This window comes from Acomys minous, assembly GCF_964271855.1.
Source record: "Acomys minous genome assembly, chromosome: 11".
NCBI lineage: Eukaryota > Metazoa > Chordata > Mammalia > Rodentia > Muridae > Acomys > Acomys minous.
In genome coordinates this window covers 53,806,760-53,820,994 of record NC_140492.1, presented here as the reverse complement: position 1 = coordinate 53,820,994, position 14,235 = coordinate 53,806,760, and the positions used below count along the sequence as shown (strand labels likewise).

Here is a 14,235-nt window from a genome sequence, read left to right as displayed (position 1 = left end):
TAAAACTCTCTCTCTCAAAAAAAAAAAAAAAAAAAAAACCATAGATAAATAAATAAATAGATAAGTATGACCGTTGCTCTCACCAACCCCTGAGCAGACGTCCGGGACCTTACTTTTCAATCTCCCCTTCTCGGAAGGCCCACTCCTTTCTCTCCATGGCAGCCATCATCTTCCTCCTCTTCTCAACCTGGGCGCTGTCACTCAGTGGGGGCAGAGTGGCTTCCCAAGCTCGCTTCTCCCGGGCCCGTTCTATCATTTCCACCTCGGCTTGTCCTGCTGGGAGCCCTCGGCCTGCAGGAGATGCCACAGCTCAGAGACACAGGGCAAACCCACAAGCCGCCGTTATGTGGCTCCCTCCCGCCCCCCACTCTAAGTTCAAGGGTCTCTGGGAAAGGCCCCCTGGGTGCTTTGAAACTTTAGTGTCAGCTGTGGCCTTCATGCCTCCTCTCACTGAGGTGGAGGTTGTTGTAGTGTGTATGTGTTCAAGGAGACTATTGGCGAAATAGTCAATGACCACCTAATAATCATACCTTGGAGCGTCCCGTGCTAAACAAGGCCATGTTTTAAAATGCAAAGAGGAGGGGGCTGGAGAGATGGCTCGGTGGTTAAGAGCACTGGCTGATCTTCCAAAGGACACAGGTTCCGCATGCACATAGTGGCTCAGAACCATCTCTAACCTCCGGTCCCATAGGGCCTGACACCCTCTTCTGACCTCTGTGAGCACTGCACACATGTAGGGCACAGACATATATGCAGGCAAAACACCCACACACCTAAAATAAAGTCCGTACGCATTTTGGATAATTAATTAATTAATAATTAATTTTTCTAAAAATGTTAAATGAAGAGTGGGAAGCATATCAGAGATTGGGGATTTGTTGAATGAAAGTTAAAATGAATTACATACTTTTAAGAAAGAACAGATGATGAATAACCATTAGCTGATGGCCTTCTTTGCATTTTGTCCCCTATAGCGAACATACAGTCCAGGACTATGCCCTTAAGAGTTCAGATATGAGCCGGGCGTGGTGGCACACGCCTTTAATCCAACACTCCGTAGGCAGAGGCAGGTGAATCACTGTGAGTTCAAGGCCAGCCTGGTACAAAGCGAGTCCAGGACAACCAAGGCTACACAGAGAAACCCTGTCTTGAAAAAAAAAAAAAAGAGTTCAGATATGTATGAGCTGTGGCTATGGCTCCTGAACAGCTCAAAGACGCAGACTGAGACCTTGCTTGTTCTTCTCTGACACAGGTTTGGGAACCCAGTTGCACATTCGGTGGCTAGCAGCGCCAAAGGCAGCATTCACTTGGTACATCATCTTCCTAGGACTGTAAACTACTAAAGGAAAGAGGTGTCGGGTGGATTTCTTGTTTAATAGTTTGATTTTTTTTTTCATTCTAAAAGTAATTATACATAAAGTCTAAAGAAAAAAATGTTTCTACCACATATGATAAGCTACTTCTTAATTTTCTGTTCCATTTGTTCCAAGTCTTTTGTTTACTCAAGAAATACTGTCAATTCATTAATATATGAGGAAATATATAAGTTTAAAGAAATGAGCAGAGCCTGGAAAGCAGTTGAGAGTGCATGTTGTTCCTGCAGAGGAACCAGAGCTGGGGCCCAGCACCTACACCAGGCAGCTCGCAATTGCTTGTAGCTCTAGGACTGAGGGATCCAGTGCCCTCTGCTGGCCTCCATAGGCACTGCACTTGTATGCAATACCACATACACAGGCACACGCAATAGCATAATTATATATATTTTTTAATCAAAGAAAAGTATGTTCATAAAAAATAAAAGGTGGGCTGGGCCTGGTGGCATACATCCTTTAATCCCAGCACTTGGGAGGCAGAGGCAGGTGGATCTCTGCAAGTTCAAGGCCAGCTTGGTCTACAAAGTGAGTCCAGGACAGCCAAGGCTACACAGAGAAACCCTGTCTCAAAAAACAAACAACAACAAGGTAACAGCTTAAAAAGAAATGAATAATCCCATGTTTAATATATATGAAAATATATAGGTATGTCAATTTAGTATTTGTGTAGGGTTTTGTTTAATAATTTAAATACAAAGAGCATGAAAATAACATAAATATTCATATTTGAAGCTGTGTTATATATCAAATATCTTTACTTTTTCTAATGAAAGAAATTTAAAAATTAAAAATAAAGGCAATGATTCTTTTTTAAAAAAGATTTGTTCATTTTGTATACAGTCTTTTGCCTGCATAGACACCTGCACACCAGAAGAGAGCACTAGATCTCATTATAGATGGCTGTGAGCCATCATGTGGGTGTTGGGAATTGAACTCAGGACGTTTGTTACAACGATGCTGTGATCTTTTCCAATGGCTTTCCTGCTTACATGCTGCCCAGGCAGTGGAGTTACTGGTCCTTTTCGCATGTTGATTTCATGATCTTTTTAGTTCTAATACTAAATGTGTTGCTTTTGACAGGGCCTCACTGAATCACGCTGGCTAGCCTGGAACTCACAGAGAACGCCCCTCCCTCCCTCGTCTCTGCTTCCTAATGCTAAGTTTAAATGTGTACGGTGTCACATTGACCTTTTGTTAGGTTTTTTTTTTTAATACTGCATTTTATTTTCTGTGTTTGGGTGTTTTGCCTGCATGTATGACTGTTTGCCAGTTGCATGCCTGGCTCTCCACCGGAGGGCAGAAGAGGATGCCATGTTTCCTGGAATTGACGGTACAGATGATTGAGAGGTACCAGGTGGGCCCTGGGACTTGAACCCAGGTCCTCTGGAACACCAGGCAGTGTTCTTAGTCACTGAGTCATCATCCCTGCCTCTTATTAAGGTTTTGAGTTTTTTTTTAAAGATTATTTATTATGTATACAGTGTTCTGCCTGCATGTATGCCTGCATGCCAGAAGAGGGCACCAGATCCCAGTAGAAATGATGATGAGCTGGGAATTGAACTCAGGACCCTTGGAAGAGCAGACAGTGCTCCCAAACTCTGAGCCATCTCTCCAGCCCCCTCTTATTAAGGTTTTAAATAAGCACTGTCTGCAAATAAAAATAGTTTTGCTGCTGCCTGGCTGACCCTCATCCCATTTTTTCCTTCTATCTTACAGCACTACCTCTGGGCTGAATTCTGGGACTTACACTTTGTAATAAATCTGCTGGCCTTCTTCTTTTGAGAAATGTCTATTCAGGCTCATTGCCTATTTTTGATCAGGTTCTGTTTTCTGGCTGTTCAACAGCTTGCAGTCCTTGTATATTCTGAAGACAGAGACTAGCCCCCCCTTCCTAATATTTTATATGCAAACATTTTTTCCCCAGTATGTGAGTTATCGCTTCACTGTTCAAGTCAAATTGCCTGGGTAAGCGTCATTCCTAGGAACTAGTAGCATGTGCTATTCTCCGCAATATCAAGTGAGACTTGCCAACTCACCCCAAGTCAGAGAAGCCAGGGTCAAGAGCTCAGGGATGGTGTCTTGACACACGACGTATTCGGGAGAGTACGGGTCTGTCTGGACCTCTGAGTCCCGGTAGTCAGTCTGGGTGCCCACAGTAGACTTGGAAGGGATGACTGTGTACTTGGAAGAGTCGGGAGAAAAAACAAATGGTTCTGTCCTAGAAGGGTAAAATTAAAGGCTGGAATTCAGTGCAAACGTTTAAAATGCTACATCACCAGGTGAAAACAAGTCTCAGAGCTCCGCTAAGCCCATCTCCCCTTCCAACACTCGCTGGCACAGCAAGTCCAGTACGACTGAGTGTATGACCTATGGCTCATTGCCCTCACTTGTACCAAGACAGAAACACCTGGTTCTCCTAATGGACGTAGCTGTGTGCCGCGGGGTAAGGCTGCGGTGCACGGCTGTGCAGATGGGTTTGGGGTAGGGTGTTGTATCCACACGTCGGGACCTGCTGAGCATCGCTACATTTCCCGCTTCATCTCCACTCTTAGTTATATCCCAGCTTAGCTGCTGCCTTGCTGAAATGGAGGAATAGAGGAGAAAATGGATGCTCGCGGAAGCAAGCAAGCGCTAGAACCCGTTGGCCTTCCTGGGGGACTCTTCAGTCAGTGCTGGAGTAAGATGGCAAGCACGTTCAACAGTTAGCATGTGCCTTTCACAAAAGTCAACTCCAGATTTAAAAAAAAAAAACAACAAAACAACGAACAACACTGTTAAAATGAGACTGCAAAAGCACCAATAGAAAATAGGGCTGGAGAGATTGCTCTTCCAGAAGACCTGAGTTCAATTCCCAGCAACGACATGATGGCTCACAACCATCTATAATGGGATCCAATTCCTTCTTCTGGCGTGCACGCGTACAAGAAGACAAAGCACTCATGTACATAAAATACCTTAATAAATAAATGCTTGAGCTGGGTGTAGTAGTGCACGCCTGTAATCCCAGCACTAGGGAGGCAGAGGCAGACAGATCCCTGTGAGTTCAAGGCCAGCCTGGTCTACAAAGTGAGTCCAGGACAGCCAAGGCTACACAGAGAAACTCTGTCTCAAAAACAAAACAAAGCAAAAAACAAATAAACAAACAAAGCACCAATAGAAAGTACAAGAAAGGGCTGGAGAGATGGCTCAGAGTTTAAGAGCACTGGCTGCTCTTCCAGAGGTCCTGAGTTCAATTCCCAGCACCCACATGGTGGCTCAGAACCATCTATAATGTGATCGGGTGCCCTCTTCTGGCCTGCAGGTGTACATGCAGGCAGAGCACTGTGTACATAATAATAAACAAATATTACTGAAGGAGAAGGAGAAGGAGGGAGGAGGAGGAGGAGGAAAAGAAAGTATGAGAAGGGGGCCAATGAGAGGGCTGAGCATGTGTTGTTGTTGTTGTTGTTGTTGTTGTTGTTGCTGTTTTTACATAAGTAGCCAAGTATGATGACACATGCCTATAATCTAGCACTAGGGAGAGAGGGACATTATGAATTGGAGGCTAAATCCGGCTATATACCAAGAAGCTGTGGCTTGTGGGTAAAAGTGTTTGCTGAGCAAGGCTGATGCCTGGAGCCCACTAAGGTGGCATGCGTCTGTAATCCCAGCATTCCTGGTGGAAAATGGGAGGCAGAGATAGGCGAATCAGCAGGAAGCTCAAGCTCTAGCTGGCCTGGAACACACTGCACAGAGACACCCTCCCTCAACAAGATGGAAAAGAGACCTGATTCTCAGAAGTTCTCCTCTGACATCCACAGAGAGGTGTGGCACACATATGAACACACACACACACACACACACACACACACACAGAGAGAGAGAGAGAGAGAGAGAGAGAGAGAGAGAGAGAGAGAGAGAGAAGTAGATGTAGATGTTAAGGTTTAAAAAGTGCTTAAAATTTGTATCAGTCTTGAATAAAGTCCTTTAAATGCACGGCTTGTAAAAAGAAATAAGGAGTAAGCTTAAATGTCCAGACTCAGAATATCATAGTCTTAAAATATAAACGGCTTTGCAATATTTATGATAAAAAGTTATGTGCCCTCTCTATGTAAGAAGCCCCTAGAAATCAATGAGGCCATAAACAATTCCACAGAAAAGTAAGTAAAGGACAGCCAGAGTTCAGCAAGTACAACTTCTAACAGTCGTGTGAAAACAAAGAAAGGCAAAATGAATACTATTTTACGCACCTTCCTCAGAAGTAAAAAATTTAGAGGATGGAGAAGACCTAGCTTAAAAAGTTAAAAGAAAAAAGAAAAATAGTTAAAAGAAACAGACACCCAAGAAACTGGTTTGTTTGTTTGTTTTGGTTTTTTTTTTTTTTTTTTTTTTGAGACAAGGTCTCATGTAGTTCAAGTAGGCCTTGAACTTATGGCAATCTTTCTACCTCAAGCTCCAGAGTGTTGAGGATTAATATGAGCTTGAGGCCAGTCTTAGGCCTGGGCTGGGACTCATGGAGAACTCCGGGACAGTCTGGGCTAAACTATATTAATAAAAATCCTCCTAAAATGTAAAAATACATGCACAAATTTTGATGGGATTTATGCAGTGATTCAGATAATAATTAATATTGCTTCTGGTTTCTTACATTTTCATCAAAAATTATTCTATGATAAACTTCCTATTTCACAAATAACTGGACACCAGCCTCACCTCATATCATCCCAGATTATATGAAAGTTTATACAAAAGCTATCCCAAAATGTCGTGATTCCTTGGGAAGGAAGCATGGAAAATGCACTCCCGCTACTAAGTGATATGAATAGTAAGATATTTTTTACTTTTTATTTGTTGTTTTTTTTTGTTTTTTGAGACAGGGTTTCTCTGTGTAGCCTTGGCTGTCCTGGATTCACTTTGTAGACCAGGCTGGCCTCAAATCCACAGTGATCCGCCTGCCTCTGCCTCCCAAGTGCTGAGGTAAAGGCGTGCGCCACCACACCTGGCTGCTTTTTGATTTTTTTAAAAAAATGTCTTTTATGTATTAGTCTGTATCTGTAATCCCAGAATTCAGTAGGCTGAGGCAGGAGGTTCATGAGTTCAAGGACAGCCAGGGCTACACGGCTAAACTATGGGGCTGGGGCTATAACCCAGACATAGAGTGTTTCCCTAGCATGTCCAAGTGTCTGTATAACATCCCAGGTCACATGACAGCTGTAACCACACATCTGAACTATCGGATTGAATGTGGCCAGAGTACAATAGGGCCTTCTCACTTCTGAGGAAGGTTTCTGATGGCTTAGGCTGTTTTTACAAGGGTCCAGAAGAAAGGCGAGAAATAAGAATTCTACTTAGACAGGACACCTGCAGTAACGTCATGTGCAATTTGTTTGCTTGTTTTCTCCAAACTATGGTTCCCCCGCCCTCACCCCACCCTACCATTTCAACTGGCTTTAGGGGAAAGTAAGATCAGAAAGAATCCCTTCCCATCTCTTCCTCAGCCTTGACCAGGACTCGGACCCCCAAAACTCCTCACGGCTCCCTGTTTAACCCTTGCTGTGTGCTGGCTGGTCCTCCTCACGGACCCCTGTGTGGCCCTTGCTGTGTGCCGGCTGGTCCTCCTCACGGACCCCTGTGTGGCCCTTGCTGTGTGCTGGCTGTCCTCAGGGTCAGTTGCTGTGCCTGGGAGTCTTACAGCAGCCACTGTGGCCCGGTTTCCTCTGTCCAGCACTTCCTGTACTACACGCGGTCTAGGCAACAGGAGCTGTGATGCTGCTACCCCCAGTCTCCTAGGTTCTCCCTCTCAACCCAACAGAACTACACACAGAGAAGGCTGCCCAGACCCAGCAAGGCCTATTATTACACCACTGAATGCTTTCCACTATTAACTTCTCACTCTCCATCCTAAGAGGCTTGCATAGAACTGAGACTCCCGGGGCTATGCCCGACAGTGTGTCTGCAGAAGGCCAGCTGCTTCCCAGACAATCTGTCCCTGCTGGCATAAGGTGGCCTTGCTGTCACCGCTCACAGACTCATAGCTGCCAGAACCCAAGTGCTGACCCCACCCAAAGGTATGTCCGGGACATGGAGATTTAGATGCTGAATATCACTCTATCTCTGTGGGCCCAGGCATTCAGAAAAGCATGGGCCAGGCATGCTGTTAATGACCACAGGCCTTGAACTCCCTAACAGTATTCAGAGGCAACCACAGTCCCCAAAGTTGGTGGCCCAATGAAACCGCCTTAAGGAATTACCAAAGAAAGTAGGAATCTACCTAGCTCCTGGATTCCCCTCTGCACATGCAGAATATTTTACATTTACAGCTATTGCTGGGCTAATTAGGCACCTAACAAACTTGCTCCATCTGGAAAATTTCAGAGTCTTAAAAAAAAAAAGTCAGGGGGGAATAATTGACCCTAAGTAGCACTTATTTTGAAGGGTTTGAAGATATTTGATAACACGCATGTTATTTAAAATATGATATATATGTGTGCATATGTATATATATAATATTCTCTGCTAGGAACACTAAGTTACATTAGCATAGGAAAGAGGGACACTGTCTCTAGCCAGCTTTGCCCTGAAATAAAGCCCGTTGTTCCAGGGTGGGCTCTGGCACCGCTCACTCACTGTGCCTCACTCCTCTGTGTAGAGTAAACCTTTGTACAGCCCGTTCCCATGTGTGGGTTAAATGATTATCAAATTTAAAACTCTAACATCCCCCCCAAGACATTTCAAGATCAATTCATCTTCCTAATAAAATACTGAGGCACTGCCACTCAACAAGTGTGCACTGCAGGGATACAAAGGAGAATATGTGAAATATATATGTGCATATGTATATATTAATAATATGCAATTTATAATAACATATGGTTTATATGTTTTAATATATATTATGTTACATAATTAAGCATGTAATATTATAACAATAATTATACATATATTCAGACAGGTGATATGGGTGAAAAACTTAATCCCCATTTTCATGTTACTCAGGGTGGCGTCTTCTTGGGAAGTGATACATCTTCATGGATGGGTTGAAACCTTGTATATAGTGCCTATAATGGTGCTAGCGGTGGACTCTTTCTGCCCTCCCACTTTTCAGTGTGTGGCAGCACAGTCCTTTCCCCCCTCACTATGGGAGAACATAGCAAGAAAGCCCTCACCAGGCTCTCAGTGCTGGTTCTTTGGTCTTGGACTCGCTAGCCTCCAGAAAAGGGAGAAACAAACTTCTACTACTTATAAATCACTCAGTCCTCACAGTCTATGACAGGTTGTTATAGCAGCACATATAACTCATTGTCAAAAATATATTTTAGATCGTAACCATCGTATCCCGTATGGACCCAGTGATTCATCTTTATTAAACAAAGTATATGTAAAGCAGCAACATATGTCTGATGCTTTGGTTATTTCTACCCTTCTTATTGTGGATGTTACCCATGACTCACTGATGAATCAGTGGGATTTAATGTTCCGTATCACAGGATCTGGAGAGATGGCTCAGAGGTTAAGAGCACTGACTGCTCTTCCAGAGGTCCTGAGTTCAATTCCCAGCAACCACATGGTGGCTCACAACCATCTATAATGGGATCTGGTGCCCTCTTCTGGCCTGCAGGTCAGATAATGCAGATAGAGTACTCATTACATTAAATAAACAAATCTTTAAAAAAAATATTCTGTATCACAGTAATGCTCAGACCTTGGCATACAGAGAATCACCAGACGGACCAGGGAGGCTCCTGTCTGTGATGGTCAGTGGTCCGTAGCTTGCACAGCATTGATCTAGAGAACCACCTTCTGGAAGCAAATACCAAGTGAATGGTGAGTTGAGAAAATTCTGAAATAAAGTCACTTACTTGGCTGTTGCCAAAACAACATTGAGTGGCATCTGTTGAAGAAACGGCAGGAAGGGCCTGGGAGGAAAGAGAAAGCGCACAGTGAGGTTGTTCCAACCGGCTCAAGCTTTCTTCTTATTTTAACATTTCTCTCTTGAAAAAAATCAGTGAGTTTGAATAAGCTTTAAAAAATGGTAATAGTCAAAGTTTTGCATATACAAAACCACTGGAGATGGTCTTATTTAAAGTACATATTCCCAGATGTGGCCCAGGCAATCCAGTCGGTGTAGGGGACAGTGGGGAGTCGGCAGCCTCGGTGTGCTTGCCGGCATCTCCTCATCTCCAGACTCTCAGAAGTGTCTCTGCACTTGGGCTTCTGGTACCCTATTAATCTCCAGCAGCTTCTCAAGTTCCTAAGACCTTCTGGAACGACCAAGGACTTTCTCAAAAGCTTCCGCCCCCGCCCCCCCCACCCAGAGCCTAAGAATTTGTACCTCCTTTAGCTAAGAAGTTAACATTTCTCTGAAAAAAAAGTATCAGAACTTTTCTAGTAGAAAATGTTTATGCGCGATAATGTAGATCAGAAATTCGCTTTTGAAAGGAAGCTTACTCAGACGTGGTATCGAGATTATTTTTCAACCCACAGATTGGCAAGGATATCCTCATTTTAGGTTAGTCTGCCTTGAGTGAGTATGCAGTTATCACAGGAATATGAGCCGCAAGTGAAACAGAGAAACTCTTCTGATTGGGTTTGGGCGGCATTCACAGGTCTTGTCTATTTGAAATAGTTAGCAATTTCCCCTACACTGTGATGTCAAGATAGATGTTACATCCGACCTCATTTGATGATCCCGTTTGGTTACCCACTCCGCATCTTTTGTTGCCATGGATACCTCATCTGATGGGTCTACTGTGAAGATTAGGCAACTTTCGAATAAAGAACTGAACATGGCGGCTGGTAACTGCTGCCACCACTGTAAGGACATCTCCTAATGGTCTTGGGATGTAACATTTGTTACGTTTTACTTCCCACCTGTCAAAGAACTTATAGCGGTTCCTTCCAGAAACTTCTGCATCTTCGTACTCTTCCTTGGGCATCTGGAAAGAAGCATCGGTCCTAAAATGAAGCAGAGAAAGATATTCAAGTTGTCGCCTCTACACGTTGTGTTTCTGTGAGCTGTGGGAGGGGCGGAGAGTGCACTTAGCTATTCTGCATCGTAGATGAGGTATAATTACTGGATCTAATGAGAGGAAAAGTCAGAGTTCAGAAGTGAGGAGATTTATAAAATCCCAATTTTTTTTTTTTAAAAAGCCACTTTCAATGAAAACACCACAGTTTCAAAGAGAAAATTTAATGCCCTGTCTGGAACACATTACTATTATCTTAACCAGGACTAAATAACCAAGATCTCAATAGATTTATTTTTGAAGGCGCCTTACTTGTAAATCTCAAAAACAGAACAAAACAAAAAACTCCAAATAAAGAAAACAATAACAAAGCTTAGGTTACAGCAGAAAAGATCACTTCCAATTTCTGAGGTGAACAGCAGATTGGGTCATCCCTGACTTTGGTGGAGAGCTATCCTTTAACACACACATAAATAAGCATTTCAATCTTCTGCAGACTTTTAAACACACACAGACACACACACACACAAACACTCATTATTTTTATTATATATAATTATTATATGTAACAATGTAATCTAATTACATATAATAATATATTATACTAATACACAATATAGTATAATGTAATATTAACTATTATATTGTTAATATATATTAAGAAATGATGGCTATACATTTATCTGTACATGTTACATATATATATTCATATATAAATATATAGCTATTACTCCTTACATTGGACCATCTCTCCAGCCCTAGGTATTACTTCTTAATCAGCCCTGTTTTAGAACGACGGATTTACATCACATCTGTAAAACTTCAAATAATGCAGAATAATTAATTTTTTAAAAATATCAATTTATTCATTAAAAACATGACTGTGCTTCAGAGCAGGAGCCCCTGGTACTTACGCAGCACGGAGCCGGAGAGCTTCTTGGTGTTTGGCTTCTTGTCCCCGCCATGCTCGATTGACAAATGGCGGGACAGGGTCTGCCTTGCTCCAATACACGGAATATCTTGGATGATGGAACAGGTTACTGAACATGGACTTAAAGTTGGGAACTTTTTTCTAATGTTAGGAAAGGGAGACAGAGAGGAAAAGGTCAAGATCATATGGTCAGATTCTCTAATACAAACTAAGCTTTTTAAAAAGTACAAAACGTTACTTGTACATGCAGACACTGTCTCTGAGAGGATACTTAAAAGGCTGACGACAATGAGGTGTGTGTGGCAGATGCTAGGACTACGTTAACCTGTGTTGTATATGCTTTGCCACTACATAAATTGTCTGAGGGTGCATATATCATTTCCATTGACTTAGTTTATGGTGTGTGTGTGTGTGTGTGTGTGTGTGTGTGTGTGTGTGTGTGTATGTGTGTGTGTGTGTATGTGTGTGTGTATGTGGATATGTGTGTGTATGTGTGTGTGTGTGTGTGTGTGTGTGTGTGTGTGTGTGCACTACATGAATCCAGGTACCCACGAAGGCCAGAAGAGGTTATCCAATCCCCCAGAAACAGAGTTATAGGCAGCTCAGTTACAGGTGGTTGTGAGTTACCAGACCAGGGTGTTCAGAGCTGAATCCTCATCCTTTTGTAAGAGCAGCAGGCACACTTAACCTTGAGCCGTCTCCCCAGCCCAGTGTACGGGTCCTTTGGTCACTGTTAACCTCTGCAGTGAGCTACACGCATTACCACGTCTGCTCCCGGTCTTGATAGAACAGCAATTCCTACAGTGCCCTAAGCCTCATTAGTGGGTCTGATTGGTGAGTAGTCAAGCCAGATGCCTGGGAGAAGCTCAGGCTGTGTCAGTTGATAAGTTAGACTTACCAGTCTGCTTCGAACCAGGGTGGCTTGGACATTTGCCTGTGCATGGTCTCGCTCGCTCGACACGATAAATAATGGATCTGTAAAGCAGCAGAGAAATCTACAGAATGCGGTATGCTCCCATTAACTTAGTTTATGGGCGAGAATACTGGGGAAAGAATGCAGATTTCTCTCATTTTTATTATTTTTCTATTTTTTTTTTAAATTGAAAGTAGATTTTTTTTTTCATACCATATATTCTGATTAGGTTTTTTTTTCTCCCCAAACTCCTTCAGATTTTTTTCTCCTCCCTCCCATCCAAATCCATGCCTCCCCCGTCTCAAACAGGCATCTAAAAATAAAAATAAAATAAGATCATATCAAACAAACTGGAGTAAAATAAAGCAAACAGGGGGGGAAAAAGGAAAACATATAGGAAACACAGATAGAGGCAGAGACACACATTTGCTTACAAAGAAATCCCACAAAAACACAAAAATGGAACCACAATACAGATGCAAAAGATCTGTAAAGAAAAAAAAAACTGACAAGAGCATTACGCAACGAAGAACTTTGAAAAATGCCATGGAGTTCACTTTGTGTTGGCCATCTACTTCTGGGAATGGGGCCTGGTGGTAAGAGTGGCTTGTGTACCCAGTGAGACTCTGCTGGAGATAACTGTGAGACGTTCTCAACTCTGGGCTAGGGATGGGGCCTTGTGTCCACTTCCCCTCTCAGCACTGGGACCCCCAACTGGCTTAGACCTGTGCAAGCCCTGTGCATGCGGCCACAGCCTCTGTGAATTGTTAGGTGCTTTGGTCCTGCTGTGTTTAGGAGGTCTTGTTTCCTTCCGTGCCCTCCATCCCCCTTCTGGCTCTTACAATCTTCCTGCCTCCCCTGAGCCCTGAGGAGAGGGATTTGAGGTAGGCGTCCCAGTTAGGACTGAGTGCTCCGAGGTCTCTCACTCTCTACCTGTTGTTCAGGTGTGGGTCTCTGTGTTTGTTCCCATCTGCTGCAGGGGGAAGCTTCTCTGATGATGATGATGATGGCTGAGCAAGACACTGAGACATGAGTCTAGCAGAATGTCATTATCAGTCATTTTAGCACTATATTCCTTTAGCAGAACAGAAGTATTTTATTTTCCCTTTGGACGAAGGACAACTTGCAAGGGCCAGCTCTCTCCTTTGGACCAAGTAGGTTCTAGGATCTAGGAAGGAAACCCAGGTCGTTAGGCCTGTACATACTGAGCTATCTTACTCGGCCCTCTCTCACTTTCAGTACTGAGTCTGCTATGTTGTCCAGGCTAGCCTTGAACTCCCTAAATGCAGGAGATCTTCCTGTCTCTGCCTTCTGAGCAGGAAGGAAGGAAGGAAGGACTGGAGGCAAGTGCCAGTATGCTTCACTTGCAATTTCTTAACTGGAAAGCAAATTAGAGAGTTTAGACGGTGCCTAACGGTAGTAGTCACGGTCGGCACCGTTACCTTCTTCCATCTACCAGGGGATCTGGTAGATGGGCTTTTTCCTGGGAATTCCACATCAGCTCATAGGGCTGGAATGCAAACAGAAACCCTATCATTTTCTAGCACAATACCCTTAAAGACTCCTTCTTTCCTCTGAATGGATGCTTTTCTGGGTCTGAGTCACCAAAAACAAAAACTTCAAGAGGAGGAATCTTATATAAACACTATGCCTATTTCCAGTCAAAAGAACAAATTTCGCAGTGCTGGGGAGATGGCTCGCCTCCCACAAGCATGAAGACGTGAGTTCAGAGCCCTGGCAGTCACAAAAAAAACAAAAAAAGGCAGCACAGCAGCTTGCATACTTGTACTCCCAGAACTAGGGAGGTGGGGCAGGAGGGTCCCTGGGGCTCCTGGCAGCCAGTCAAGCAGAATTAATGAGCTCCATGGCCAAAGAGACCCTGTCTTAAAATATAATGTGGAGAGCAAGTGAGAGGGCATCCAGTATGGAGTTCTACCTTTCTCCCACCACACACACACAGAGTGTAGATACCATTAGCTACCATTTTCCATTTTCAGTGCACTAGGAGGATGCAAATAGCCTGACACGTTGAGAATTGTAGACATGGTAAGAAAATATTCTCTAGTAAGAAAT

The 14,235-nt window shown here is 43.4% G+C and overlaps 1 protein-coding gene across 1 annotated transcript in view; it reads right to left on the bottom strand.

The window, feature by feature from the left end:
* The window catches only part of CFAP91 (cilia and flagella associated protein 91), a 42,563-nt gene that overhangs the window by 25,242 nt on the left and 3,086 nt on the right, over positions 1-14,235 (bottom strand). Inside the window, exons 2-7 of the mRNA XM_084801307.1 lie at positions 12,148-12,224; positions 11,233-11,390; positions 10,224-10,307; positions 9,212-9,268; positions 3,410-3,591; positions 114-291 (exon numbers count right to left, since the gene is read on the bottom strand). Coding sequence (XP_084657433.1) covers positions 114-291; positions 3,410-3,591; positions 9,212-9,268; positions 10,224-10,307; positions 11,233-11,390; positions 12,148-12,224 — 736 coding nt within the window. The remainder of the gene's footprint in view (positions 1-113; positions 292-3,409; positions 3,592-9,211; positions 9,269-10,223; positions 10,308-11,232; positions 11,391-12,147; positions 12,225-14,235) is intronic.